Here is a 28,000-nt window from a genome sequence, read left to right on the forward strand (position 1 = left end):
CTGATGCAAAGAAGTGATGGTTTTTTTTTTTTACTTCTCCCCTTCCCCCCAATCTCACCAAATTGGACCACCCAGTATAATCATGCTCAGCTTTCTAAATGCTATTAAAAAAGGTATCACTGCCACTTATCCTTGAATACTTACCTTGGAGGCTAAAAGAAAATCACAAAGCATAACAAAGCAGCAATTTTTCATACAGCACTGATATCTCACAATGATAAGGAAAGGGACAGTTGCTGTATTTTTCTGGTCATGACTTTTTTTTTTTTGAAAACTAGTATATCAGTGTTTAAAACACAGTCATTTCTATAAAAGATTGGATTGTTAGTGTATTTCTGAAAGTACAAACTAGCCCTTGTAAACCAAGGAAAAGCAGAATTTCAGATTTAATTTTTTGGTTTTTTCAAGGTTCAAGATCATTGCTTAGAAAGCCTCATGAGTGATTTGTTTAAAAAGCCTCTTTTGCCTCATAGGATTTAAGCTTAATTAAAAGCAAATATGTGAGATGTTACAACAGATTAATTAATAGAAAATAATATTGACCACCTATTATACACTATTAAAACAATCTCAGGAGTATTTCAGGCAATATTTACTGTTTCCCTACAAATCTTATTCTTTAGTTACTAGAATTTAATCACAACTTGAGAGTTCATTCTCCAACAATTCTCAGCTATCCATGCTGTTACTGAACATTCTGATGACATCAGAAAAAATGTAAAAAACAGGAAAACCATTGCAGACCTCCTGTGAACCACTGCAAGTATGCAAGAATGTGGGCTGCTAGAAAAGCAATGACAATGCACTGTAATAATGAACATTTATACTAGTCATATACTCACCACAGTAGATACAGAAACAATGCACTCCAACAGGAAAGTTAAAACGTGCATTATAATTAGGATAAAGGTTTATGATTTTTTAAAACTGCTGATAAAGTTTCCTCATTTTACTTCTATGATCCAGAGATACTCAAAATTACCATCTTCTCATCATTTTTAGTAAAAACAGTTGCCAGTATGTACCTACTTCTATTTTTAAATTGTTTATTTTTCAAAATAGATGCTAAAATGCTGGAAACAAAAAATAATGATCAGTGACTGAAAATATTATATTCTTTGTAACTTACATAATTTATAGCCCTCTTTATCATATCCATGCAGAAAGAGAGAACCATTTTCAAATAACCATTTTGGAAGGACAGATTCTGTCAAGTCTGCAAAGTCAAATGAAACATTATTTCAGTAATCATATTAATAATCCCATTGTAACTTAACAGAAGTCACTAAAAATGCTCCACCCTTTAATTCAGATTGTGAAGTCCTGTAGATAGAGCTCACCTTCAAAACATTCTCACAGTACAAAAACCAGATCTATTCTACCTAGGGAGTCAGAGCTACTGCTACTACAATGAACAACAGAGCCTTGTTTTTTGTGGTTTTTTTTGTTGGTTGCTTTTTTTTTTTTTAAAAGGACTCCATTCTAGCAAATGCACAAAGACAAAACACAAGATAGCTGCCTGTCTTCCCCCTAAACAACCTTTCAATAGACACATGGAACCACAACAAAACAGTGAGACAGCACTGGTCAACATAAAAAGCAATAGTTCTAATTTTTTTCTTTTCTTTTTTTTTTTTTTTTTTTTTTAAACTGAGTTGAAAAGTTCCTGCTCAGCTCTGTGGTACTTACAAAATCTTTAAAAGGTGCTTAATGAAGCTACATATAGAAGTCACTTGTAGTTCTATAGGAAAGCAACATACACCATCAAAATCATTATATAACATAGCTTACCATTAACTGTATATTCTTTCCTCCACTGAAGGCTTTCATCAATCATCTTTAATGTATCATCCACAACATCATGACGCCAAATCAGATAATTTTCAACCCATTTATCATCTTGCTGAAGTCTTTCCACATCTCTAGAATCGTATTTTTCTGATTTATCTAGTAAATAAATCAATTACTGTAAGAATATAGTATTTGCTATGAAAACATGAAAAGGAAATTTATCAGGTTTCAATATAAGCATCTACTGGGTACACAGCATTTCTTTTACAGTCTCAAACTTATGCAGACAAAGCATAGCATAAGAAATTGATTAAAACAACTATCTACTATGATAATATTTAGGAACACTACAAGATTACTCTCACTAGAAAAATATTTCCTGTGATACTTATTCCAAGAAAAAAAAAAAACATTAGAAAACAAGAAGGTGTGTGTAGGGCAGGTGTAATTTTTTTAAAAACAGGTTTCTATAATTAACAAATTAGTATACAGTCTAAGAATGTTTACTAATGAATGTATACATTAAGCATCACTAATTCAAGCTTGAGTTCTCAAACTTATAGGCATCAGCATGTCAGACCACAAAATGTCAGAGAACAGATGTTAAAATGACTATTTTTGACCATGCATTAAACAAAATTGTTTTCATTAAAGATTACATATTCTACACTTGTTATAAATTGTTACCTTACTGAAAACAAACTACATGCAACTCTAGAGCAGCACAAAACCCCTAAGCCTAACTCCTCTTGTATCAGGTTAGCAACAGGATAACAGGTTAACATGCTTTAGGAAGTGATGAAACAGGAGTTGCTGCTGCTCATTACTTTATTATTTTTTAAACAGGAAAGTTTGTAAAATACAAATGCCTAAGTAGACCCATTTTTGTTGTAGATCTGCTTAAACAAAGGCTCAGTTTTCAGATCAATGCTCCTCTTTGAGAAATCTGCATAATCAGAATGCAAATCAAGAGCCCATGATAGAAACAGGCTTCTGAAAACAACAGACACTGATACACATCTCTTTGCTAACTACTAAAAAAAAAAAAGCTTTTAAACTACTCAAATTTATTTGTGATTAGCATGAAAAAAGTTAAGACTGGTTGTTAATAAAACAATGTTAATTTTCAGATACTGGAGAGACAATTCCTTTGTCAGCAGCAATAAACTCAAAATAACTACTTTCAGGGCCATCATAATTAAAATAACTATTTAGAACACTGACTAGATTGTTTAGGGATGCATATTTCAATCAGACATCTTAACTCTGAGGAAGATGTTAAGAAAAAGACACCATTAAATTCTACTAATATTTTTAGTTTTACTGGCCCACCTGCAAAGATGTGACCTATTTTACTTGTCTTTAAATTTATACTGTCACAAATTAGTCAATGTAACTGTAAGAATATACCCATTTTAAATGCACCCATCCACCAAGTTATTATAGTTGCACTCCCCCAATGCACCTCTCCACACCCAACTGCTTCTCACATAATCTACTCAGTTCCTTCTTCATTAGGTTTCAAATTTCTCCTTCCCATGCCATCCCACTACCTTACCTTGTTCCTTAGCCAAGCCTACAGTCAAATCCCACTTTCCTTAATCTCAGTCTCCTACCTGCTCCTCTCTGCCCAAAAGCCTCCAATCCACCAAAAACTCACTTTCAGTTCCTTCTCTCATCATTTCCATACTTGCACCGGACAGCTCATTCCCTATATTCTGACTAAGCCCAGTAAAGTGAACACTCAGGACAAGACTGAAATGATATTTAACTTCTCTGTGGCTCTAGGTCAACCACAGATGGAACAAGTTGCAAAGATTTGGAGTATTAACTTTCATAAAGTCTCAACTGCTCATTTGAAATTTGATTATTCCCCCAATGATTATGATTTGGACAGTTTTGCCTGAGAAACACTAACAGTATCTAGTTTCAAGTTAGAATCATAAAAAAACTAACATTGGAGAAGATTTCTACAGCTCATCTCAGTCCTAACTCCTGCTCACAGCAAGGCTAACTTCCAAGTTCAAACAGGTCGCTAAGTACCTTTGTCAGTCAAGTTTTGAAAACTCAAAAGGGTAGAAAGATTCCACAGCCCCTCTTCGTGTAACATGCATTCCAACCAAAAACCCCTTCAGAGATACTGTCATGTGCAGTAACTAAGCTGGCACATCCACTGTCAGCTAAAGTAAGAGAAGAACTGGCTTCTCTTAGCCATGGTATACTAGCTATTCCATGCTATGCATTATTCAATATGGTACATTGGCTATTCAAGCCATATATAGCTACTCATAGCTACAGCAAACTAGGGCTTTGCAAGAGCTAAGATTTACTTTAGCATCAGTATTACATGTCTCCAGTGCCTGAGCTACCTTACTTCAACTTGGTTTAATAATCTCTAACACACACTAGCTCCCAGCAAGGAATGACTGCAGTTAATCAATCAACAAAGTATTTTTCTGAGATCAGTCCCATGCATATTCTGTTTCTATAATGGATTCGGGTACTGTGTAACTAAAGAGAAAAAAAAAACACACCACCAGGTAAAAACTAAGAGGATAACATCTCACACTGCTTTATGAGGCTCTCTTTACTCTCAGTATCTGCTTGAGAGCAGAACTGTCAGAATGACAGAACAGTGCATCTTGTATCAAACAGTAATTCAAAAACATTCACATATCACGTGGAACGTGCCTCAGAACACACGCTTCAGGGCCACTAACAAATTTTCCCAAACTCTGAACTTAGATAACATTAAAAAATAGAAATTTAACTTTGTGAATATTTTAAGAAAATGAAAGAGGAACGGAGAAAACATTTTATCCAAACTTTCAACATCTATGAAAAGCAAGCTGGATTCAGAGATAGGGACAGTTGAAAAAAATGAAAATATTTTTCCTCTCTTCAGCAACTAAATTCTCAACAAGATAACACATGTAGTCTCAATTTATATATATTACAGCACACACTAAACCAGGAACAACTAGTCAAATTCTGCCTCCATAGGCACTTGCAGGATGCCAGTATTTCAATCAGGTAAGCATAACAAGACTGACAGAACAACAGGAGTACTGATTAGTGTTTTAACCTTACCTGATTTATCCAATTCTTGCTACAAAATAAATAAAATTTAGGATGAGATTGTGAACCCAAAAGTAGTGTTTTATCTCACATGTATAAAGCAGAGTGATATGAAATTGCTGGAGTCCTTCCAATAATCCAGTCACTGAAAAATATGTCAGTTCAGAGGAGGAATTTCTCTTCAAAGTTGTGCATTTCCCATAATTCTACAGAAATCTGGAAACTTGTTTTCAAACTATGCTGTGAAATAATCTGAATGTTTCTAGTTTTAAATCACTCACGGAACACCTGACTGCAGTTACTGGATTATTAGGAATTTCTGGAGTTAGAACAGAATTAGTTGAAAGAAAATAGACCTTTGGTGCTCTCAACACATAATTTAAACACACAACAATTAAGAGGCCAAAAAGGAAACAGAAGTTGAGGGGTATCCAAATGGAAATTCAGGTGAAACTATAAACTGAAGTATCTTACCTCAGACAATCTCCAAGCCTAGCCACTTAAGATACCTGTAAACATATACTGATGCTTTTCTCACTAGGAAATTAAGTGCCTGTTACTTCACTCCTGCAGAACTGCCACTAAGATGCTGAGACACTAAGTTTAATCACCCTTTACTCAGGGAGACGGACATCTCTGTAATTAAGTCCATAACAAACAGAATTTCATAAAGTATTTGGAACACACCCTCCTTGCCCCAGAAGTAACACAAGGAACAGCATCCACAGCTACTTCGGTTCAGAAAGTGCTAGTGAAAGCCACATATGCAACAGCAGTGCCAAGCTTTTGTGAAACATTTCATGATTAAGACAACTGTCCAGAAGCTTGGAAACCTGGTTCCTCCCTCAGCCCAAGAGATTCAAATCTTACTGCATACCAGAATAGTTCCACAGCCAGTGGAAAACGGGAAACTGAGATGCTGCAAGACTCTTCTGTTGAACTGGTAAGCTGTGTAGAAACTAAGCAAGACTCAGATCCAGAAAAGCAAGAGAAAGCATCTGCTTAGCAAATCTGATATTTACCAGAGCATTAAAATCAAATTCTAAGTTATATATGCAGGAGTAACAGTGACAGCAGCAAGAGGAGCCCAAAATTAGCTCTCAATTCCCTTAGCTATAAGGCCTTCGGGAAAGTTTGAGTGAACAAGGAGATTAACTAGGTCTCAGACAGAACTTTAAAAGGTTTCAAAGTTCAAAATTTTATTCAACCTTATTTTAAAAAAGGCTATTTAAAGTTACTTTTGTTTCCTCATTGAGCATTTAGGGTCAAGGGAGAAGACAGAAAAAGTTCTGTTTGAACAGCAGCTTCTTCCCATAACTCATCTTCCTTTTTTCTTGCTTAAGCAAGCAGTTCTGTTCTTTCTATGACCACAACCACATTTAATAGTTGTCTTCTTCAAGCTGAGAAACTCATGGTGAAACTCTAGGACTTAATTACAATCTTCCAACATAAAGGATCCTGTATAACACAACATCTCTGAAAAGAACTCCAGAGTCACACAAAACTAAATGAACACAAATTTCACTGCAACAATTCATGAAATTCTTTGATGCACAAATTTTAACATCCCCTCTCTTCGCACTTTTTTTTCAGTGCTGTCTACATTACCAGGAGACCAATGCTGCACTGCTGTGTTTTCTTCTGGCATTCATGCTTTTGGAAAAATAATAGAAATTTGAGAATATACAACAAGAATATAGAAGAAAGACTACAGGACGCAGCACAGCTAAGTCCCACACTAAATTAATCCAGAAAATTTCAGAATTCACAACCTGTAAGAATGACTCCTCCCTTCAGGAAGAGCTCTTATCTAGAAAAGAAACGTTACAGAACAAGTCATACGCAAAGCTAAGTAGGTATAGCAACTACATACCTTCGAATAGAGAAAAAAACCCACTTCATTGTGCAAAAAACCTGGAAAAAAGCAACTTTGCAAAGTATGTCAAGTGTTTCATTACACAAAGCCTCTCAATTTAACTACTGCCTGAAGCTATTTCAGCCAAGAAGTCTCAGGTCTGAAGCAGTAATAATTATTCCTCTGACCTTGGCTAGAAGGAATAAACCCACTTTAATTGGCTGTTGATGCCTAACATGTTAAGCTAAGTACTACAACCACTCAGGTGTGTGCCTTCAATTGTTAGATGAGGAAATCGGCAAGACTGAAAACAATTTAAGGTCAGTAGCCATACAGGGACAGGGATGAAGAAAACAAAACTATTTCCACCCAGTAATGAGTTACTTCAACAAAATCATGTGGCAATAAACAAAGTATCTGCCTCCAAAAATTTGATAAATTTAAACTTTTAGCAAAACTGAACACTCTCAGTGACAATAAAGACTACTTTCAATAGAAAGCTCAAGCATTAATATCACATAGCTTTCTATAAAAGTATGGGGTTTATCCTATCCCTATGTCTCCTATCTTATCTGTCCAGCATTTCTCAGCCTGAAAGCCAAGAAGCAGGGAAAATAGATTTTTCAGAGCATAAGCAGACATAAGCAGGTATTCAAAACATTACCTTAGGAGTTTTCTACAATAGTCATATCACTGTTTCTTTGAGGGTGCCCCATATCTTTAAAACTTTATTTGCAGTTGGCCAATACGATTAAAAAAACCACATTTTGCTACTGACTTAAAGAAAGTCATGAGGGAATTTAATCTTTTAAATTGGAGTGGGAAACCCCTCTTGCAAAATCTTTTTCTGAAAATTAAGCTTTGCCTAAAGGAGAAAGGAAGAGGATGCAAATGGGGAGGGGCAGGGAATACAGGCAATAACAAATGGTAAATATGCAAAAGGAAGTATGGAAAAGACTTGTTGAATGGAAAAATCTACCAAGATTTGATTATAAATAATTTCCACTGTAACTTTAAAGCAATAGCCCAGAAATAAAAGCTAATTTCAGAAATCCCCTAAAGAAGGAAAATGCACTGAATAAAAAGACAAGACTGTTTGCTAGAAAACATTGTTAGTACCAGTCAGTACTATAAAATTCTTTTGTTTTCATTGTTCCTGTCACCATGCAAATAATTTACATCAACAATTCTCACAAAGAATCCAAACAGACAAAAGAGAAATTAGGCCCCAAAACCTCGAAGACAAGCACTGTCTACCTACCACATCAGACAGCATTTGCTTGCCTAGGGGACTAATGGTAGCTTTTCAGTATTGGAAATATGCCTTTTAAATGCAAGTGTTTTAATTACTAGAGATATACGTTCCTCACAAGAACTGAAGTTGTCTTTCAAATACAGCTAGAAAATGAACTGAAGAGGAAAAAACCCACCACCAGTTAACACTAAACACTGCTTTGCAGATAAGATCTCACAGTGGCCAAGCTTTCCTTCTAGAACCCCTTTACTTAACTTTAATCTAAAACATTGTATTTTGGCAATAAATAATTTCAAACAAAAATCAGGATTTCAAGGGCCCTCTAAGCTTTCATTTCACAACAAAACTACACTTTACTGCAAGACCATCGCAGCATTTGTGACCATTAGCAATTCTTCCTGAATGGCAGGGGAAAAACCAGTAACTGTAAGTTTCATAATATGGAAGAATCACTTCATAACAGAAACACCAAGTTTCTAGAATAATCAGGAACACTTTTCCTCTGAAGGGAAATAAAACAGTGGCAGCTGCACTCCCCAGAAACAAGACTGCCTGAAAATTTTACTCAAATTTTAACACTTGCAGCTCATCTGTAAATGGAATTAGGTTCCTTCTGTAGAGGCCCACAATTCTACGACCACATTAAACTTTCACAGAAAGTATCAGTTTCTCAGTGTGCCTTGACAATGCCCTTAGTTTTGAAAGCAGACTAAAATTGCTGGATATGAAGTGATCATTTGTACCTTTACAACACAGAAAATCACGTTTGGCAGTGTCTGCATACATGCACCTCCACACCCCGTTTCAATTAAGAAGAAACATAAAAGAATACATTTTAGAACATATACAGTAAAGGCTGAAGGGCCACAATAAAACTAAAACCCTGTGTTTTTCACAGTTGAAGTGGGCATGACAACCTTAAATTTGCTTGTGGCATTCCTAAATTTGAAGGAGGGAATTAAGAATGTAAACTCAAAAAAATCCTAATCCTATTTTCTTGAAAGGGCTAAGAGCCCTAAACCATGACCCAAAAATGGGTTTAGGGAGAAAATGTGTTCAAAATACTGCAAATAGGATTACAGCTTACCTTGCAACAGTATTCAATTATTTTAATGGCTGTAACAACCAGCCCAACAGAGTCTTTGTTACAACTGGAGAAACCTGTGGAACTCCAAGATTGTAAGGGATAGTTCAATTGAAAAGCTAATACTCCCTTTTTAGCAGCAACCATCCCAAAGCAGTTCTAGGATTTCCAAAGTCATTTTCTGAGTGTGACTTTGGGATAATACAATACAAAGCAAGATGAACCACTTATCATAGGAAAATATACACATTAACTGAAAACATTAACAGCCAAAAGAATTTCTAATTTAAGATGATGCTCCACTCTCCAGAGGCTGACCTTTAAGACTGCCAAAGACATCTTTACTCACACAGAAATATCAAATGGCAAAATAAGCTCTCTCTTTTTCAAGACACTATTCTAATAATTTTGTCATCTTGCCAGAAATACAGGTCATCTCTAACCAAGGCCAACTAGTTTCCTTTATGAAAGTTAGCAGAGCAACCCTATGAAACAAAGTTGTACCACCCTCAAGACCCTTAAATTTTGCAAGAAAAGTGCTATAGCCGATCATAAAGGAGTCACAGAAGCATGCAACCCTTACATAAAAGTGATAACTAGGTAACCTCAATAATTCTGATCGGGAACATCAAAGTAAGGCATGTGTTTGCAGGACTGAGGCTTATATTAAAGGAGCTGCACGCAACTCCTAAACTACTGGGCTCTTACTGTATTTGCATTAAAAATTGGATAGAAGCATGTTTTTAATAGAAAGTCTTTACACAGTCATAATAAAACATACTGCTTACTACAGCTGTTAGCATACTCTACTACTACATATTCTACTATCATAAACAATGCAAATCAACCTCGAAATGAAAGGAAACCCCTCTAGGCTTACCCCGGTATTCCTTTTCCCCAAGGCATCCCCAGCACCTCCTGGCCTTCATTTACAAGTTTAAAAGCATCTGCATTTCGCTTCAGAATCGAGTTGGACACGCAGCATGATTTTAATTAAGGCCAGCATGAATTGAAGTGCAAGTTACTCTAGAAAAACAACTCCTTCCTTGACAAACTGGTCGAGGTCAGAACTCTTGTCCATTCTCCCCCCCCCCCCCCGACATATTTTATGTCCCAAAAGCACCAAGCACAGCAGCGTCCCAGACCCCCCCCCACGACAGCTGACCAAACGTAACCGCGAGTCAGAAGGACCCAGACCTTCGCCCCAAGACAGCGACCCAGAAGAGAGCACCAAGAGCCAACGCGGAGAGACCCTCCTGCTTCGTGCACCATCCCCACCCGCTAGCTTCGGCCACCCGAGGAGAAGGCGCAGACGCCCGCTCACCTGGGAAAACGGCCGCGGCGGAAGCCCACGCGGGAAAAGCCCCAGAGACCACATCCACGGAGCCCACCGCCCCCCGCCCCACCGCCGAGGCGCTCACCTGCCAGGTACTCCGCCTCGAAACGCCGCCTGGTCTCGCTTATCAGCGCGGCCTTGTCCTGTCGCTGCTGAGGGGAAACGACAAAGGGCAGGGGCGTGAAAGGAAGGGAAAGGCCGGGGCCCGGGTCAGCCCCGGCCCCTCACCTGTACCGTGCCGTGCCGTACGGCGGGCCCAGCTCTCCCCGACCCCCAGCCGCTGAACCGGCCGGCGGTCGGAGAGGGGAGGCCCGGCGCGCAGGGGCTCACCTCAGCCATGGATCCGGCGGAGCCGCCCCAGCAGCGGGCGAGCAAGCGGGGCAGCCAGAAATGGGGCTGGAGGCGTCGCGTGACCCCGGCGGGGGGGCGGGGCGCAAGGGCGAAAGGGGGCGGGGCCTAGCCGGCGGCCAACCACCCAGAAGCCTCGCCCCCGCCGGCCCCGCCTCTTTCCCGGGGGCTTAGCCCCCCTCCCTCTGGCTCCGCCCTCCGTGCCGTTTCATGTTCGCGCCCTCCTCCCTCTCTCGCTCCCGTCATGCTCCGGGCGGCGGGAGTTTCGGAGCGGGCGGGCTCCTCTCGCTTCCTCCCTTCCCCGCCCGCCCGACCGGGACCGGGAGCGGCCGCCGGAGCCGGGTAAGGCCTCGCCGGCGCGCAGCCTGCCGGCGCCGTTCCTCTCTCCGTAGGAGCTTGCGTTGACCCCCGCCGGGCCGGGCGGAGAGGGCCTTAACCGCCGTCAACGGCTTTTCGGGGGGCGGAAGCTGGGCCGGGCCCCGCTGCCGCCTCAGCCCGCGGGGAGAGCCGCCGGGCGCGGGGAAGGGGAAGGGGATGGTGAGGCCCGGCCCGAGGCTGTGAGGGGCCGCGGGGGCGGCTCAGCTTGGCCGGGACCCCCCCCCCCCGCCTCAGCCGGTGAGGGAGGCTGGTCTGCGGGGCGCCTGAGCCGGGCGAGAACTTTCGCTTTAAAGAGGCTTTACGATTTTGACCAAGAACGAATTCTATTTATTAATAAAGCCTGCGCCTGCGTGAAGGCTCTTAAATTAGAGAATTCAAAGCACCGTTGCTTTCCAGTCCCCTCGGTGGATTTGTGGAGCTGACGCCTCCAGTTCAACCGCACAAACAGCGCGTGTGTGGTTTGGTTTGGTTTCTTTGAGTTTATATTATGCTGTGTAACTGTTGACGAGCAGCGAATTCACGCTTTGTTAAATCAGGGCTAGACTGCACTTCTGAAATGTTTCTGTTACTTAAATCTCTCAGCGCAAAGTTGCTTAACTTCATTTTACTCTGTGAGATTAAATGACATACTGGCCTCGTGTTCTCAAATTAGTCGATCTCATTGCTTTGCGATGTATAGTTTTCCTTGTTCTTAAGGATCAGTTCAGCTAGTCCCAAAAAGATTTAATTTTTTTTGCTGTCATTTGCTTTTGTAGATGGAAAATTTCCAGATAGGTTAAAATTTCTGCAGAGACATAATCCTGACAAAAATGGAGACGCATACGGTTTTCTTGTAGAGGAATATCCATAAAGATAAACAAAGATGCTTCTGGGTAAGCAAGAACACTTCCTGTCCTACAATGGTGAAGTCCTTATATTTCAGCTGTCAAAACCAAAACATGTCGAGGGAGCAGCTGATAAAACAATGAACTTATGCGTCAGAAGAATGTCATTCAACAGAGACACTAAGCTGTTTGTTCAGAAGTCTTCTGGATTATTCAGCATGCGTGCCAGTCATTTAAAAATTGAAATAATTTGTTGTAGCTGCGCAACGGATTCCAGAACAGGGATTATTCTTCCCTGCATTTTGGTGAAAAAGAAAAAACGGAACAATGTTTTCAGATACCTTTTATTGTTGCTTCACAGCTCAAATCAATTTGAGCAGTCCTTTTATTTTAATTTGGATTATGAGCTGAAAGAAGACATCAGGTTGTTTACTGGCCCTTCAGTCTTGTGGAGGCATGCCAACAAGCTGTTCTATATCTCTTCTGACACCTGCACAGTTCTAAGTGCTCCTGTTCAGCTGTCTTCTGTTGTGTGGACAGGTGAAATTGCAGATGAAGGCACTGTTGTCTTAGGGACAGGATCTGCTTGCCTGGCAGAGAGTGAAGATGAGGATGAGTTTTCCACTTCAGACAGAGCCATCTGGGGTAGCGAGTTCTTTGGATACGCAGTTAAAACACAAAAAATGCTAACTGCCACATGCTTTATGCCTCATGCTTACAGCAGAGTGGTATCTTCTGTCTACGTCTGCAAGAATGAGATATCGAAAAAACAGCTCCGAATATCACTTGTTGCCATAACCCACAAGAATCAGCTTATTTGGTTCCAAGATGGTCTCCCTAAAGGTGTTTGTGAGCTTCCTTATGAGAAACCATGTTCAGTAAAAACAGCTGTAACCAGTAGCAGTGATTTGCTATTTATTGTGTCTTTTGCCTCCGGAAATATCTGTGTTGTACAGAGGAGAGACAGCTTACAGGTATTTGTGACTTTAAACAACTCCCTTTTACTACTGTATCTTTTTTTGTCTATATTGTCTCATTGGAAGTTTCTGCAACTTAAAAGCTATGTGTTTAAATTTTATAGATTTTTTTGTTGTTGTTATTGTTGCTTCTGTTAAAATAACCTGTCTAAAGTATGAGATTGTTTTGCTTTCATTGTTTGTTTATATATCTGAAAATAAACCATGGATTCTATTGTTTAATGATACATTTTATGAATCTGAGCCAAAGCTTCTGTTGCTAATTGAAAACTTCCATAGCATGAGAACCTGAAGCTGTAAGATAGTTATGAGTGTGCCTACATAATTTGTGTTAAAGTGAAAGCAAACTGATATCATTGCAAAGCATAAACTTCTCACTGGAATTTAAAAGCCTTTTGAGTCTCACTTCCTAGTAACAAAAAATATTGTTTCATCAAAAAGACAAGAAGAGGCCTTGGTTTTGTTTCCTAAAGTCAGGAAGGACAAAGTTAACTGCTAGGGTTTTGTAATACTCTGTCAAGAAGACTTACATAACTCAGGAAATGAAAGTTTGTCCTATTTAGTCATCAGCATTATTGTACCAATTTGTCTTTATCTCTCAAACATATTTAAGTATGCAATGCAACAAAGATATTTCTGAATGTCAAAGGTATAATGTCTTCAACTGATCTTCAAGTATTACTGGTTCTAAATGAATGGTACAGCATTCAGCTACTAAGCTGTTTGAGTACACTGAAAAGTTATCTTCTCTGCAACCTGTATTCTGGAAAGTGATCTTTAAAGAGAAATGGCTAATTTTTCCCTGAGTTACATGGGCTCTAAATGATAGAGTGAGAGCTTGAAACTTCTTAAAATTCTGCATTCTGCACACCTGAAAAGGCTGCCTTTTTATAAACAGCAAGCTTCACCAAAACAAAATCTCAAATACAAGATTTATTCAAATACATGTGTCTTAAAACCTCTTCTACTGTAGGTGGCTTCCAAATGGCAAAAAGTGAAGTCTGTTCTGGTGGATGATTTTACTGGCTCTGGAAGCGAGCAACTGTTACTTCTTTTGAAGGATGACTCCAATACGGAAGTGTTAAGTACGTTCATACTAACAGATCTTGGAGAGGTCAACTATGCAGTAAGTTCAGCTTGCCTTTTCTCAGCTACTCAGTCTGTGCTTACTAAATTAAGAAAACCTCAATGAATTGTTAAAGTATTGGTGCAAAGTGAAATTGGATGTGTGCTGTGAAATGCCCTGAAGTTTGAATATTCCCCGCTGTAATCATAAGATATCTAAAGAGATTATTCTACTTCCTTGATAGCATCAACAGTCTTTTGGGAAGTTAAAGGAATGCAGTTGAAAACACTTCACATATGTAACAGGTTTGCTACAATGCTTACCTTTTGGCTAAGAACTCTTAATTAAGGCCATAGTGCTTGTTAATTATCTTCTTATAATTGGTCTTTCCATTATGTACTGTCAAACTCCAGTTGCTTTCAGAAGATAAGATTTTTCTTTTAAAGTGCATACTGCGGTTCTGCTGGTTTTCTGTATTTTCCCCCAGATTTTTATAATGCTGTGTAATAGCCTGTACCTTACTTTCAGCTTTTTAATTAAATCAGGGTTTTGTTTTGGTTTGGTTTTTTAGAGTGGTATTAATTATGAACATGATGTTCCTGCTGCAGAAGGATTGCAAGAGAATGGTTTGCTTACTGTCCAAGCCCTTGAAACAAGATTACAGGTTTGTACTCGATAGTTCTGCCTCCACGTTTTCTCCAAATTACTTTTCGGTATTATTACATTTTCTAAAGGGTGAGGATAATGATACTGTTTTTATTGGAGAAGTAGTTCAGGGAGAAGACAACATTGTTAAGTATCCATTCTTGCATCAGTGGTAGTCTGTGTTTCAGTTCTCTCAGTTGTTACGAATTCATTTGGGTAATTGGAAGGGTCTAATTTAATTTTAATTAAAAGTTTGAGATAATGCTGAAGATAACCTATCAAAGCTTCAGAACAGTAATTTTACTCCTAGATGTTTAAATACCATTTTAGTAAAATTAGAACATTTGATTCTTTTGCTCCACATTACATACTTTGGGAAAGTGTAGTGCCAGGTTCCCTGTGAGTGGCAGTTAATCCTTAAAGAGCAGCGTTATGGTCTGTTTCTTTGTCCACGGAATTCAATCAAGTTGGCTTTTACTTTTGCCCAAATTAGTGACCATGGTTATTTCACCACCTGCTGATGTTTTTCCTCCTGTTACTAGCAGTTTTATAAGGATAATTTTGCAAAGTGCAGTAGATGAAGCTAAAACGTATCCTTCTTATAATTAGCATCATTTATGAAACAAGCTGGGGGAAACCTTGCAGAGTCCAAGTAATCAATGGCAATATATCTTTGCCTGCCTTGCTTTCTACCTTTCATCCTGTTAATAAACACCCAGCATACTCTCCAAGATGTTCTTTTGCAGTATTGCGCGTTGGCCTATGCCATAGGGGTAATAACTGACAAAATAGAAAGATTATTTAACAACAACAAAAAAAAAAGCTCCATGAGAGAGCATAAATCTCAAATTGAGTCAATAGTGTGAGGCTATTGTTTGCTGAGAGTGCTTTAAGTATGATAGGTGGTTATTATTCCTGTCATTTGAGAATTAGTGAAAACTTAAGTAAGGTATTGTGGCAATTCTATCTCCAGTCTTTAAAAATGAAGCAAATTAACTGGCAAAAGTTTAGTACTGGAAGAAAAGGAGGACTATGACCTATTAGGAAAAGACTGAAAAAGAAAAGACTTTTCTAGTTCTAATTACAAAAAAGATGTCTAAAGAGATATTATACATCTTCCAAAATATAAAAGCTGTTGTATGGAGAATGTGGGACAATAGGTTTTTTTCCTTCCTGGAATGCACAAGAAAGTAGAAGTTGGATTAATTTTGAGGACCTCTTGAGGTCCCTTCCAACCGTTTGCACATTAGAGGCCCATTGGCTTTTACATGCAGAAGTACAAGCTTCATTCCAAATGCACTTTTTTTCTGTTTCTGGATTCTTTTGGGTAGTCATATATTTTAAAACTGATTTCTTTGCTGCTGCATTCTTTTCCTACTCGTTATATTACTTTCCTCCTTTACAAAACAGAAATTAGTTTCAATCTCCCTCATTCGTTGTTTCTTCCACTGTTGTAATGAAGATTGTCCACCCTGCTGTTGACGGCTATATGTTCTATGTAACTATGTTCTATGACTTTGTTCTTGTAATACACCAGCTGGTACAGCTCTGTGAATCTGTGTTAGGATCAAATGAATAGTCTGTTTTGCATATTTTAGTGGTTCTGCTGGGAACAAGCCACTGGCTGGAGATTTCACATATCATCTGCTGATAAAATTCTTCTTACAGACACAGAATCCTTCATAAGACCTTATTTATTTATTTATTTATTTAAAGATCTTTTCGATCTCTAATTTTCAAAGCCACATGCTAGCACAAGCATTGTAAGCAAGTTGAAAATCTTCATATGTTTTAATGCTGTAAATCCTTGAAATTGTCATGCTGACAAATTTGGAAGTAGGTGGAGATATTTCTTTTTAACCTTACTGTTGTTTCCTGGCTGAGATTTCCATTGTTCTCCATTGTGTATGTTCCTCTGAACAGTGAAGTACTCTTGCTGGTTTTTGTCATCTGATGTATAACTGAATTTCAAGGAATGATTGTTTTGATGCAATAGTGCATTGATCCTGCTTAACTTGGGAATTTCCAAAGGTTATTTAGCCTTGGAGTGGTGCCTCTTGCTATTTATCATAAAAATTCAGGTCGTCTAGAAATTTGCAATCAAATCATGTTTTGACAGTCTCTATGGAATCTCGTCTTTTAGGGCAAAATGAAATAGCAGATGCAGCCCTTTTTCACTCTCTGTTGCTTACCCCTTATTTCACATCTGTGTAGCTGTTTTCTAGCCATGTGAGAACTTCAGCAGGACTGAATTGTGGTCCACTGCATATAGGTAGGCTGTATTTAAGTTATACACAGCAATACATGTAAGTTGCATTTTGCAGGTAGTAAAATTGAAAAATATATCAGTCTGTGCATTTTTAAAGTGTTCAATGTTTATCTTGTATGCAGTCTTTTGGACCTGAATCTGGTCTTTTCTCCTGTGGAGATTTTTTTTCTTTAACACTCGTTTCAGTATCTTCTGAAGACTTCCTTTGGCACAGTATTGCAGTTACATTACAACAGCTGAGGTTACAGGGTTTCTCATGGGTTTAGTTGACTTTTCTGGCAGAAATACCATGAGTCAGAAGTGTCTTTTTATGTCCACTGGCCTGTTCTCCCCCCAAGTATTTTACAGTTTTGTAAGGACTGTAATGCCAAATTCTTTTACCTATGATTAACTTGCTTCCTTTGACTTGGTTTGCCTGGTTTGGGGCAGGTATTTTTTTAATCCTCACTGCTGATTCATTGAATTGCTGCAGTGTCTTAATTGTTTTGTTCTCATTCTGATAATGCTGATTTGGTGGTGGGTAGAAAGTTAGTTAAGAAATGTTCTGTACGTTTGATTTTTTTTTTTATTATTACTGCTTTTGGGGAATGTTTTAAGTATTTGTTTTTCTATCTGTTGCTGTAGATTGGCCCATTTTCTTTTCGATGTTTTTTCATAAGGGCTCTAAGTCACTTGAAAAACATAGAACCAGTTTTTTACCATTTGAGTAGCTTCAGCCTATAGATCTCTGAATTATGTTTCCCTCCAGCTTTTTTGTCTACTGTTTCCATTTTACCTTTGCTTTTCTCAGTATTTTTTAGTCTTATCAATCATGAATCTTCCTTTCCATTTTATTTCCTTTATAAAAGTGCCACCATTCTTGGCTCAGTTTTAGCTCTGTATGTATGGGCATTAATTTATTTATTTATGAATACTGCAACTTTAGTTGCAATGTGTCAAAGCACTTGGCTGTTCTACTTGCTACTAAGCCTCTGTGTTAATTTGCTTTGCTTTTGACAGTGATTCATCTGTTCTACTGCTCATGTTGAATTTACTCACAGCTGTATTGCGTTCGGATCTGGACTGCTTTGTTTTTATGTTGACGTTTATTTTCTATTTTAAGGTGATCTAGTTTTATTTTCTTAGTTTCACAATGCAAAGATTGTGACTTCTGCGGATGCTTGGTGCTCAGTACGTATTGGTATATGGCAGAAAGGATGTGCATGTCGCTTGTTCCAGAGAGAGTTGATAGGGGGTGCTACCCAGTCTTAGGTTTGCCATGTGGTAAACTTCAGGTCTCTTTCTTTTGTTGCTTTATGAGGAAAAAGGGCTTGCAAAAGTTAGATTGGTCAGCAAGCATACATCGGTGAATCTTTGGCCATTTTGACTGCTTCTCAGTCTGTGCCTTCCCATTTGCTCTCTGTTTCTCAGTTGTTTATTCAGTAGTTACTCACCAGTGGGAGTAAGTCATGGTTTGGTATTCTGATGACCTCAATTAGGAAGGTATTATAGAAACATCTGTGGTTTTAGCTCTTCTTTTTCTTCTGACCCAAGTCTGGCACTGGATTATTGCTTGGAATCTGGTACCTATGATGCATGGTTTAATAGGTGGCAAATCATTTTTTTACAGAACCTATCATGATGAGTGCTACTTGCTCTAAATGCCCTTTGCCATTGTAGTGTAAGCAGAGGGCATCACTTTGCTTGCATGAAGTGCTTTTTATTCAGGCTTGTCAGTTGGTTATGATTGATCGTGAATTGGTTTTTTGTTTGTTTTTGTTTGTTTGTTTGGGGGGGGAAGCTTGGTTTTGCATTCCAGTGGTGAGCTTTGTTCTGTCTTTGGTAGCACTGGACTTCTCAGGATCTTGCTTTCCAGAGAATAGCTTTTGTGGAGCTTTCCTAAAATCTTAGAAGCTGGTGCTGGCATGCTTTTCTTTTTTTTTTTTATTTTTTTTATTTTTTTTTTTATTTTTTTTATTTTTTTTTTATTTTTTTTTTTATTTTTTTTAACTGGGACTACCCTGCATGTATGTCTGTTTGTAAAACTGTCAACTCTTCAGTCTATTTGCTTGACCAATAATCAATACAAGTCTTCAGAAGAAATCGAAACTGATATCTTCCAATGGAATAGTGAAGCAGGAACAATAATGAAAGAGACAAACATGTACATAATTTGATAAAGTTTACCTTAGAAGTTTATCTTAAACTCTATGTTTAATATTGAGAGGCCAAGGTTTGGATTCATATTTTGGCAGCAGAGTAGCCTGATTTGAACTTTTTTTAGAAGCATTACAAGAGGAACATCATGATCTTGGCTTGTGATACTTGCATAAAAATGGAAAGCTGAAAAGACATCTTGGTAGCTTCAATATCAGTTCTTATTTGCAGTAGACCTAAGCATAAGTTTCATGATAATTTTTGTCTTTTACAGGCTGGTTGCACCTCTGTTCGAGAACTACAGCAGCATTTAAGACTCAAAAAGAAGGTTATTCTTGAATCTTGCAGAGCATTAATAGATCTTGTTGAAGAAAGAACCCATATTCTACCAACTGCAAAAGAGGTAAAATGCAGAGGAGAGTACAGATCACTTCTGAATTCTGCTGAGCCTTTTGTAGAGGGTGCTTCCCTCAACCACTTGTTGCTTTCACCGGTAGGGATTGCTACTATCAAAACTCATTAATCTGCTTCTTAATTCTGGTTCATTACCTTCATCTGTCAATGTACATAGATAAGAGTAAATTTAGTTCTCTTTACTTGAAACTGATTTGCATAATACCTCCTGACAACTGAGTTGTATGGAGGAGTAACCTTTAACAAAGAGTTAGTGACAAACAGTAGGAGGAGTGTAGTCTTAATTGGCACGGTTGCCTAGATATTGAATATCTGTCTGTGGTCTAACATTACGAAAAATGAGCTGTCATAGATCGGTGTAAGTAAAATTGATTTTATGATGGGGGCAGAGAGAACTGTGGGCTGAGAAGGTGGTGGAGGTTGGGAAAATGTTATCTTAATATGTTGCTCAAAATAAGCCTCCTAATTTACTTGAAATGGAGTTGATGTCCCTTTCAGTTAATGTTGTGATCCCTTTCAAGTGAGCCAGGTTTAGACAACAAAATTTCAAGCAATTAATGCAGTAATATAAAGTAAATTCTAGTACCTTAAATCTTCTTTGGACAATTAATTCTATGGTAGTTCAAGATTTATACATGTGATGGTTACAAGGAGAGAATGAGTTGTGCTTTTCCACGATATCACGTGTTTTAAGAAAATGAAATTCTATCCTTTTAATCTGTTGATGATAATAAACTAGTTTATATAGATTTCATTTTATGTATCTTAAAAGCACCTCCAGCAATCATTTGTGGTAAAACACAAGGTAATACAGTATAGAAAGAACTAATATCTCCACTTAATTTATCTAAAAAAACCATTTTTCTGTAAGGAAGGTCTTGTCTCTCTCTGGGATGACGTAGAAAATCCTCCTCATTCTCTTAGTAAAGAGACATCAGTGGCGTCTAAAGTCCCAGAGCACTTCATAGAGAAATTGTGGCAGCGTGTTGTGGGTGACAGCTTGGTAGTTGGAGTAGAACTAACTGCATCATTTTACTTGTAAGTATATATATTTATCTAATAATTTAATTGAGTAATTTTCTAGAAACTGAATTTGCAGGTTAAGCTCTGTAGTAGCAAGAGTGGATTTTTGAGCTTTGAACTTTCTCATTTTGAACATCTGTATATAAAGTGTTTCAAGTGTGTGTCTTGTCAGTATTGTTGCTGCTGCTTGTCTCTCTCTAACACTGTGCAAAAAAATATGTTGTATAGCCAAAAATCAGTTATGTCAGTATTACCACATCATTACTGGAGGCTTTTTACAACAGAGTTTTCTTTGACAAAAATTATGGTTCTCTATAGTCCGTGTTGACATAGCTATGCTGATATCAGTATGTGGTGTAGATAAAGCTCTGTCTTAGCCATACGGTTCCTGATGCCTTACTGTTAACATCTTGCCATTCCTAAAGAGCGATTTGCTTAAAGAAGCGCAGAAGAAAACATTTTAAATTCTCTGATCAACTTAATAAATACTCAGCTTTTGAATTGAACTATGCTACAGTCACGTATCCAATCAAATAAAATATTTGCTAAGCTTATGTATTGTGTAAATTATGTGGAACAATCAGCCATACAATACTTAAACCTTCAAAATTATTTGTTTATTCTTATTATTGTCTTTAAAATGATTTGTTTATTCTGTTCATTTTAATTACTCAGTTCTAGTTGTAAATACTCCTTATATAATTTCCCCCTTACAGGGAGGGAGCTCATTTGGAACACAGTTTAAAAAAACAGGATTACATGAAACATAAATTTAGAATATGCATTGTGTAATGTAAACTTTGGTGGAGTCAGAACTTACCTTTTGACCTATATTCCCACAAGCAGTGTAGCTGAGACTGTGTTAGGGTAAGCTTAAATACTATTGATGCCACTGAAAATCATTCAGGTGGTTGTGAGGGACCTGACCTGTTACGCCCTTTGGCCATTCTGCTGGAGCTGTGGGTATACTATTTCTCAACTGCCAGATTGCTATAACTTTACAAGAACGTTGACCTCATCTTCTTGAAAGCCTCTGTTAAGAGCCACTGAGGCAAGAGATTGTTTTTGCCTTTCCAGTGTTTATTCTTTCAGCTTTGATGATGATGACATCATTTTTGAAAATGAAATGCCTAATTCCTGTATAACTTCAGAAATTCTCAAAAGATTTGGAACCATTCTTTGAAAACCAGCAGGAATATTGCCCTCTCCCCCATTTTTACAGTTGAGAAAAGATCTGTGAAGATGAAGTCATTTAACAAAGGTTACCTGGTAGGCTAGCAGCAGAACCTAGGTCTTCTGGGCTCCAGTTCCGTACTATATACAACAACCTGTGGTTCTGGGGAAAAGGGCTTGCTTTCTCTCCACCCCCAACACTGTAAGTCTTTACTGATTATTTTTGTGCTTCCTACTAAATGCAAGATTGCAGCGATGTTTTAGATTGCATTGTGAGGTGGTGATACTTCTTCATAAAGAAAATTAGACATTCATAAGACATTCAGATGTCAGTGACATCTTGAGACTGAATTGACTGACAGAATAAAATATTCATTAAGAGAGGATCTGAAACAGTAATATTAGGATTTCATTGAAAGAACCCTGTGTTGAATAAATAGAGTACTGCATACATTTCAGGAAATTACTGCATGTTTAAGGTAATAGTATTTTAAACCTTTTAGTTTACTCTCTACATTCAATTTTGAGTATCTATAAAACAATATAGAACATCAGAAGAGCTTTTAGTCATCAAAGAGAGCAGAATTGATACTTTGTGTATTTTTTTATTAAAAGAAAGTTAAGTCTCTACAAATAAATTATAAATGTCGTAGAGTATTGGCATGGATTATGTGGAATTTTCAACATTTTCTGGGTGAATTAGACATCCAAATTCTTTCAGTTGAAATGTGGCATCTAACTCCTAGAAGCTCTTAGAAAATTCAGTCCACGTTTTGAAAATCTTTATACTAAGCTTAGATGAAATAGTCATTTGAAGGACTTATACTCTTTGCACAGTCTATGACTTAACCTGGAATGATACTGGAGTTTTTGGTAGTCTTAAATGTCTGTATATATTTTCAAAGTTCTTGTTATTTGTCGGATGGCAAAATACAAACTGGGAGTGCAGTCATCTTATATGGATTTTCACAGGTCACTGAGTGATGTCAGTTTATCTTTAGTGATGGATCAAGACTTCTCTTTGATTTCTCCGATTATCGAGTGTCGAAATAAAATCATTAAGCTGAACAAAGCATTCTCAGCATTGTCTGTCTCCTCGTGTCAAATTGAGCCTCCTCCAAAAAAGATGAAATTGGACTTGCATAGCAAGAATGATCTGAAAAAAGAGTTTCCTAAGAGATGTTCACCGGTTCAGCTGGATGGAGCAAAGACGGTCATTGCTGTTACCAGCCTTTCACCATTATTGGCATTTCATCATGTATGTTGCGTAGTGCTTCTACATGCAAAGAAACAAAAACGTCAGAATGATAGTTTACAGGAGAGCAAAAACATTACTGTACTCTGTGGGAAAATTTTGTTAAGTCTGGAAGATATTTCAAATGGAAAATATTCAGTAAAGATGCTAAGGGATAATAGTTACTGCACAGGTAAATGGATTGATATAATTTGGATTCATAAATATATGGTTGATTCTTCTGTTTACTCTAGGTGATGCCAAGCTAAGTTTTCAAGGTGTAATCATATCTGTCTCTTTGAACATCAACTGCATAGACCTCTTGTGAGTTAAAAGCAGGGTGAAATACAAGATGGAACATTTTTCAAAATGGAAAAAAAATGTTAAGTGATTTGCTGTAAGGTTTTGTGCTAGCATTGGTGCTGAATTGTATCTGAAAAGGTTAATTTTGAAGATAAGTCCAAGTATAGAATGCTGAAGCCTGCATTTTTTCTATAAATAAGATATTTCCTGTTGATTAGATACATACATTTTTTCTGACATAGTATTACCTCTTAAATAATACTAAAGTAATTGAAGCTCTTCCTTCTCTACACATCTATTAAGGTCATTTATTTTCCTTTCTTTTAATATTCCTGATTGAATTGATTTTGAACTGGGCTTCTGCTCATGTTGCAAAATATCCTTTTGATTGTGTGCAATGAATTTTAATTTCTTTCTTTCTGTAATGCTGTACCATCGGCTAAAGCCAACGTGTCATCTTACTATTGCAGGAGGCTATTAATAGTCTTCTTTTGGCAAGGTGCTGTTTCTCTTTAGCACTTTCATTATATAGGTGGGGCTCTGTTAATCAGCTAACTATTTTGCTTGACTGAAGTAGGTATAAGAATTTAGGTGAGAAGAAAATTCCCAAAGAATGCCTGAACACAGGTGCAAACTATTCATGTAAAACTGGGAATGTGAACCAAAAATCTAAGCACATTTAATGCATGCAATGTGATCAAAATATTTACGTCAAATACCTTTTACTGTATTTTGTTGCAGGTTCCGTGGAAGATATACTTGCTGTCCTTGCAGTATCTGTCAGATTCTCCTTTCAGATTGTGTCTTCTGGCTGCACATTGACTCTGGTAAATTCATGGTTATTGGGAGAAATGGAGTGCACACCATTTAAGGAATGCCATGACAGCATATTCTGTCATAAAGCAGGAAATGTGTACGGTACAGTTTTTAACTGGACCCTGAAAAATCCATCTGAAGGAGTTCTAACGTTATTTTGCAGGTAAAATTGCACAAAAAGTGTAGAGTATATTCATCTTGCATACACACTTTTTTTATCTTTACACTCTTTCTTACTGGTACCATAAACAATGGCCAAAATCATAACCAATAGGCTTCTAATATAATGGTATGATAACCATCAGCAATAACAGAATTATTTTCAAATCAGAACTATGGCAGAACCTGAACTGCATTGTTGAATTTTGTCTAGGCTAGCACACTGAATTACAAATAAGTCTAGTCTCCATTAATAACTGCTTGGTACGATTTCTTTTGTTCATTTCACTGTCTCATAATTTTATATTAATTTTTCTTACATTATTCTTAATATAATATATATAGTTTTTCTTCAATATGTGTTGATTTAAAAAAAATTCCTTAAGGGGATGTTAAAAACAACAACAACAAAAAAACCCAAACAACAACAAACCCCAAGTTATACTAAATTTAAATTTATTGCTATGTCACTTTGTAGTTTAGTACTGCAACATAAATTTAGTCTAATTTTGTACATGTTTCTGATATATTTATTTCCTATCTACCATGATTTTGAAAAGGAAATAATCAGAAGAGTCTCAGTGATTTCCTTTTCTTATGTAGATTCTTGGACAAATGTCTATAAAATTTCCTAAACCAGGCTAAACAAGTTAATAATACTGCCATAATTTAAGATTTAGCTGGATAAGGCTCACAACATAAAAAGTACTTCTTAAGTATTGATGAATGTTGCCTCTCCTGAAGAGTTCAAGCTGAAAAGTAAAAGAAAGAAAAGGTGTATCTCTTAAGAGTCTCTAATTTATAGTGAGGTTCAATCTTTTACTCAAATAGGAGTTGATTTCCTTCTTTTATGTAAGAGAAAAGGCTGAAATGTTTGAGAAATCAGTCAGGAAAATTTTAAGCCTCAAGACTTTTGGTTCCTTTTGAAAAGTTAGGTTACTTGATACTGTCACTTTTGATCCAGTTTTGCATTAATAGTTAGTGAGCTGTGTGTTTATGGTATAACTATAATTGTATTTTCTTTATTTTTTTTTCCTATCTTTGGATTGATCTTTTATCTAGCTAGGATATATCTGTGATAGGTGGGAGCTACAGCTGTTCTTTTTCACAGCTTTTCAGAACCAAATAAACTATATCTGTTATAAGTAGTGGAATGTTTAGATAACTAAATTGAAATAGAAGTACTTTAAGGAAAAATGCCTTTCTGATCTGTGTGAGAAAACTAGCTACTTAAGGATGCTTGTGGGTTTTTGGGGGTTGGTTTTTTTTGTCGTTTGGCGTTTTTTGCTGTTTGGTTAGGGCTTTTTTCCTGAGATGATTTCCCCCCTACCCAGTCAAAAGAGTCGGAGGAGTTTATCTGGCCAGACACTGGAAATAAGACTTTGGACAAACTCTACATTCCTCTTAGAATGAGGAATGTGTTACTGTGTCATATATGCTACACTGGTATCCAGGGAAGTAGGCTCCCTGATGATTAACAGCATTATTTTATCTTTGTTTCTTAATAATTTTGAATGTCTCATTTTTAAGTGCAACTTTCCCTCACCAGTGACTGTTTAAAAAAGACAGGCAGTTGGCCACCTAATAGCAATGTTGTACATACCTATTGATAGTGACAATCTATGAATACAAGTGACTTTTTTTCTGCCCCTAAAGGTAGACCAGACAATATATTTCCTTTGTGCTATTACATGTGGCCTTCACGTACAATGAATTGCTTCTTAAAGAAACAAGTGATGCACATGTGACCCTAATCATGGACATCTATTTTAGTACAGAATATTTATGTTGCTGAAGTTTGCTTAGTGTCAGTTCTTTTGACATGCAGTGGCTAGCCTGCATGCCATTAGAAAGCCCTTGCTTACTCCTGTATGTACAGTACACATAATAATTAAAACCCTAATCAGCATCAGGTTTTCCCTGTTGGATTTAAAGTAGCTTTGTTTTATTTTCCACTATAGCATTTTGAAGATATAAGGTAGTTTTAATAATAATAACCTTATTTTACAGAAACCTGACTGTCTTGTTCCAGTGCCTTCATAGCCTTTCTAGAGTTCTCCCACCAAGCTGTGATGTAAAACTCCTGAGATCTGGAAGCAAAAGTATACTTACTGAACAGTTAGCACTGGCTTTGGAAAAAGAAATCCTCATCTTAAGGAGTTCTTTCTTCTCAAAAGAAAGTAAAGCTGAAAACAGTCTGACATGGGGCAATGAGCCTGGCAAGAAAATCAGTGATGTTCCTGTGGCTTCTTTACTGGACAGTGAGGAGGGAGTTCAGCAGTTCAGAAAGAAGCTTCAGAATGAACGGGAAGAGAGTGTGCTAAGTATGAATCAAACAATGAATGGTGCCCTTTACCAGGAAATTGCTTTGAAAATAGCAGAAGCTCAGCTCAGTTCAGATATGATTGTGTGGAGACTGAGCAAGTTCTAGAAACTATTCACTAAATTTATTTTGAATAAAGTTTTATTAAAATTATACTATTAAATAATATTTATATTTTCATGGGTACATATATTACTTTTTATTCTATAGCTCAGTTATTTCTATGGATAAATACTGGTATTTTGGTTGATGAATTGTAGCTGATTTGGCAAGAATTTAATATTAAGAAGATAGCCGAGTCATTATTTTGTTACAGATTTTGAAAATATTATTTTTAAGGTATTTTCTAATAAGTCCTATTCCAAAGTCATAATTCTTGAACTATAAATGAACTATATTAGAAAAAAAAATAACAAGCATGTATTGTTTAAAATAGTCCTATTAAACTTGTAAAACAACTGTTTACGCAGGTAAAACTTAAGCTTTTTTTTAGAAATCTTAAGACAGCTATAGAAAGGATCTAAGTTAAGCAACCAATTTTAATTCATAATTTGAGCATGGGGTTTGACAGATTCAAAGAAGAGGCAGCTTATCTTTGTGATATATCAAGCCTTTGAAATAACTTTTAATGATACCACTTGAGGAAGAAAACTGTGGTTGTACCTTGCAGCCCCGTCTTCTAGAGCCCACCCTCAGATCTGAGAGATTTTGGAGTATTTACTGGAGCTGGAGAACCAGATCAGGCCTCTTACAAAATTTCAAGAACTCATGAAGATTCACTCTGTAATAAAATGCCTTCAGGTTTAAGACGTCCATTTCCACCCAGAATCTAGTGGTAGGGCTAATCTCATTGGTAAATCCTCAAGGAAGCAGTCCTTCCTTGGATGTTAACCTAGCTTCAGTGTCTGAAGATTTGTTTGCTGGTTCCCTTAGTCATAAATGATTGTCTGCTGATACTAGCTGCTCAGTGGTTTTGGCCTGTCTCAACTATTTTAAATAATGGACAACTTTTTGCCTATTATTCCTCCTTTCTCTGGTTTGAACAAGATACCACCTATGCATCCAGGAAGAGAACTGCCTGTGATCTTGCAGGTACTGCTTGCTGGGGTAGTTACTTTTTAATCATTTTTTCCACCATTTTTCAGCTTTGTGAGTGGCAGAAAGCCTAGAAAATCCCAAATCACAATAATTTGCTTCCTTTTATCTCTGCTTCATGTAAGTAAAACATTCCTAGTGTTTGTCACTGTTTTTCTAAAGTTGTCAAAAATTTGCTTTTCAGTTTTCCTGTTAACAGAGTTTTAATAGTTAACATCTGCAGCATGCACTCTGTCAATAAAAGTTTGGCAGGAAGAATGGAAGATATTTATTGACTCAAAGGAACACTGACATTTCAGAATAATTCTATATCTTTTTTTCATCAGAAAGTTCAACTTCTGTGTGTATGTCCTCCAGACGCATTAGAGTGGTGATGTTTTTCAGTCCGAGGCGTCTTCGCATATTGGCAACAGGAGTA

General features: G+C 37.3%; 2 protein-coding genes across 4 annotated transcripts in view; one reads left to right on the forward strand and one right to left on the reverse strand.

Moving 5' to 3' along the window:
- MOSPD2 (motile sperm domain containing 2) overlaps window positions 1-10,827 on the reverse strand; it is a 38,539-nt gene extending 27,712 nt beyond the window's left edge. The window contains exons 1-4 of one of the 3 annotated variants that reach the window (XM_052773780.1): window positions 10,730-10,827; window positions 10,485-10,551; window positions 1,792-1,947; window positions 1,130-1,216 (exon numbers count right to left, since the gene is read on the reverse strand). In XM_052773780.1, the coding sequence (XP_052629740.1) occupies window positions 1,130-1,216; window positions 1,792-1,947; window positions 10,485-10,551; window positions 10,730-10,738 (319 nt within the window). In that variant the 5' untranslated portion in view covers window positions 10,739-10,827. Of the gene's footprint in view, window positions 1-1,129; window positions 1,217-1,791; window positions 1,948-10,387; window positions 10,410-10,484; window positions 10,552-10,729 lie in introns of those variants that run through there. The other 2 variants (XM_052773781.1, XM_052773782.1) reach the window with 2 other exon arrangements.
- A 191-nt stretch (window positions 10,828-11,018) lies between these two features.
- FANCB (FA complementation group B) lies at window positions 11,019-26,640 on the forward strand. The gene is made up of 9 exons (XM_052774077.1): window positions 11,019-11,089; window positions 11,881-12,923; window positions 13,900-14,052; window positions 14,564-14,656; window positions 19,317-19,445; window positions 20,328-20,494; window positions 22,625-23,079; window positions 23,931-24,168; window positions 26,175-26,640. The coding sequence occupies exons 2-9, from the start codon at window positions 11,988-11,990 to the stop codon at window positions 26,593-26,595; spliced, it is 2,592 nt and encodes an 863-aa protein (XP_052630037.1). The 5' UTR covers window positions 11,019-11,089; window positions 11,881-11,987; the 3' UTR covers window positions 26,596-26,640.
- The last annotated feature ends 1,360 nt before the right edge of the window (window positions 26,641-28,000 follow it).

Source organism: Harpia harpyja, chromosome 22 (assembly GCF_026419915.1).
Source record: "Harpia harpyja isolate bHarHar1 chromosome 22, bHarHar1 primary haplotype, whole genome shotgun sequence".
Taxonomy (NCBI): domain Eukaryota; kingdom Metazoa; phylum Chordata; class Aves; order Accipitriformes; family Accipitridae; genus Harpia; species Harpia harpyja.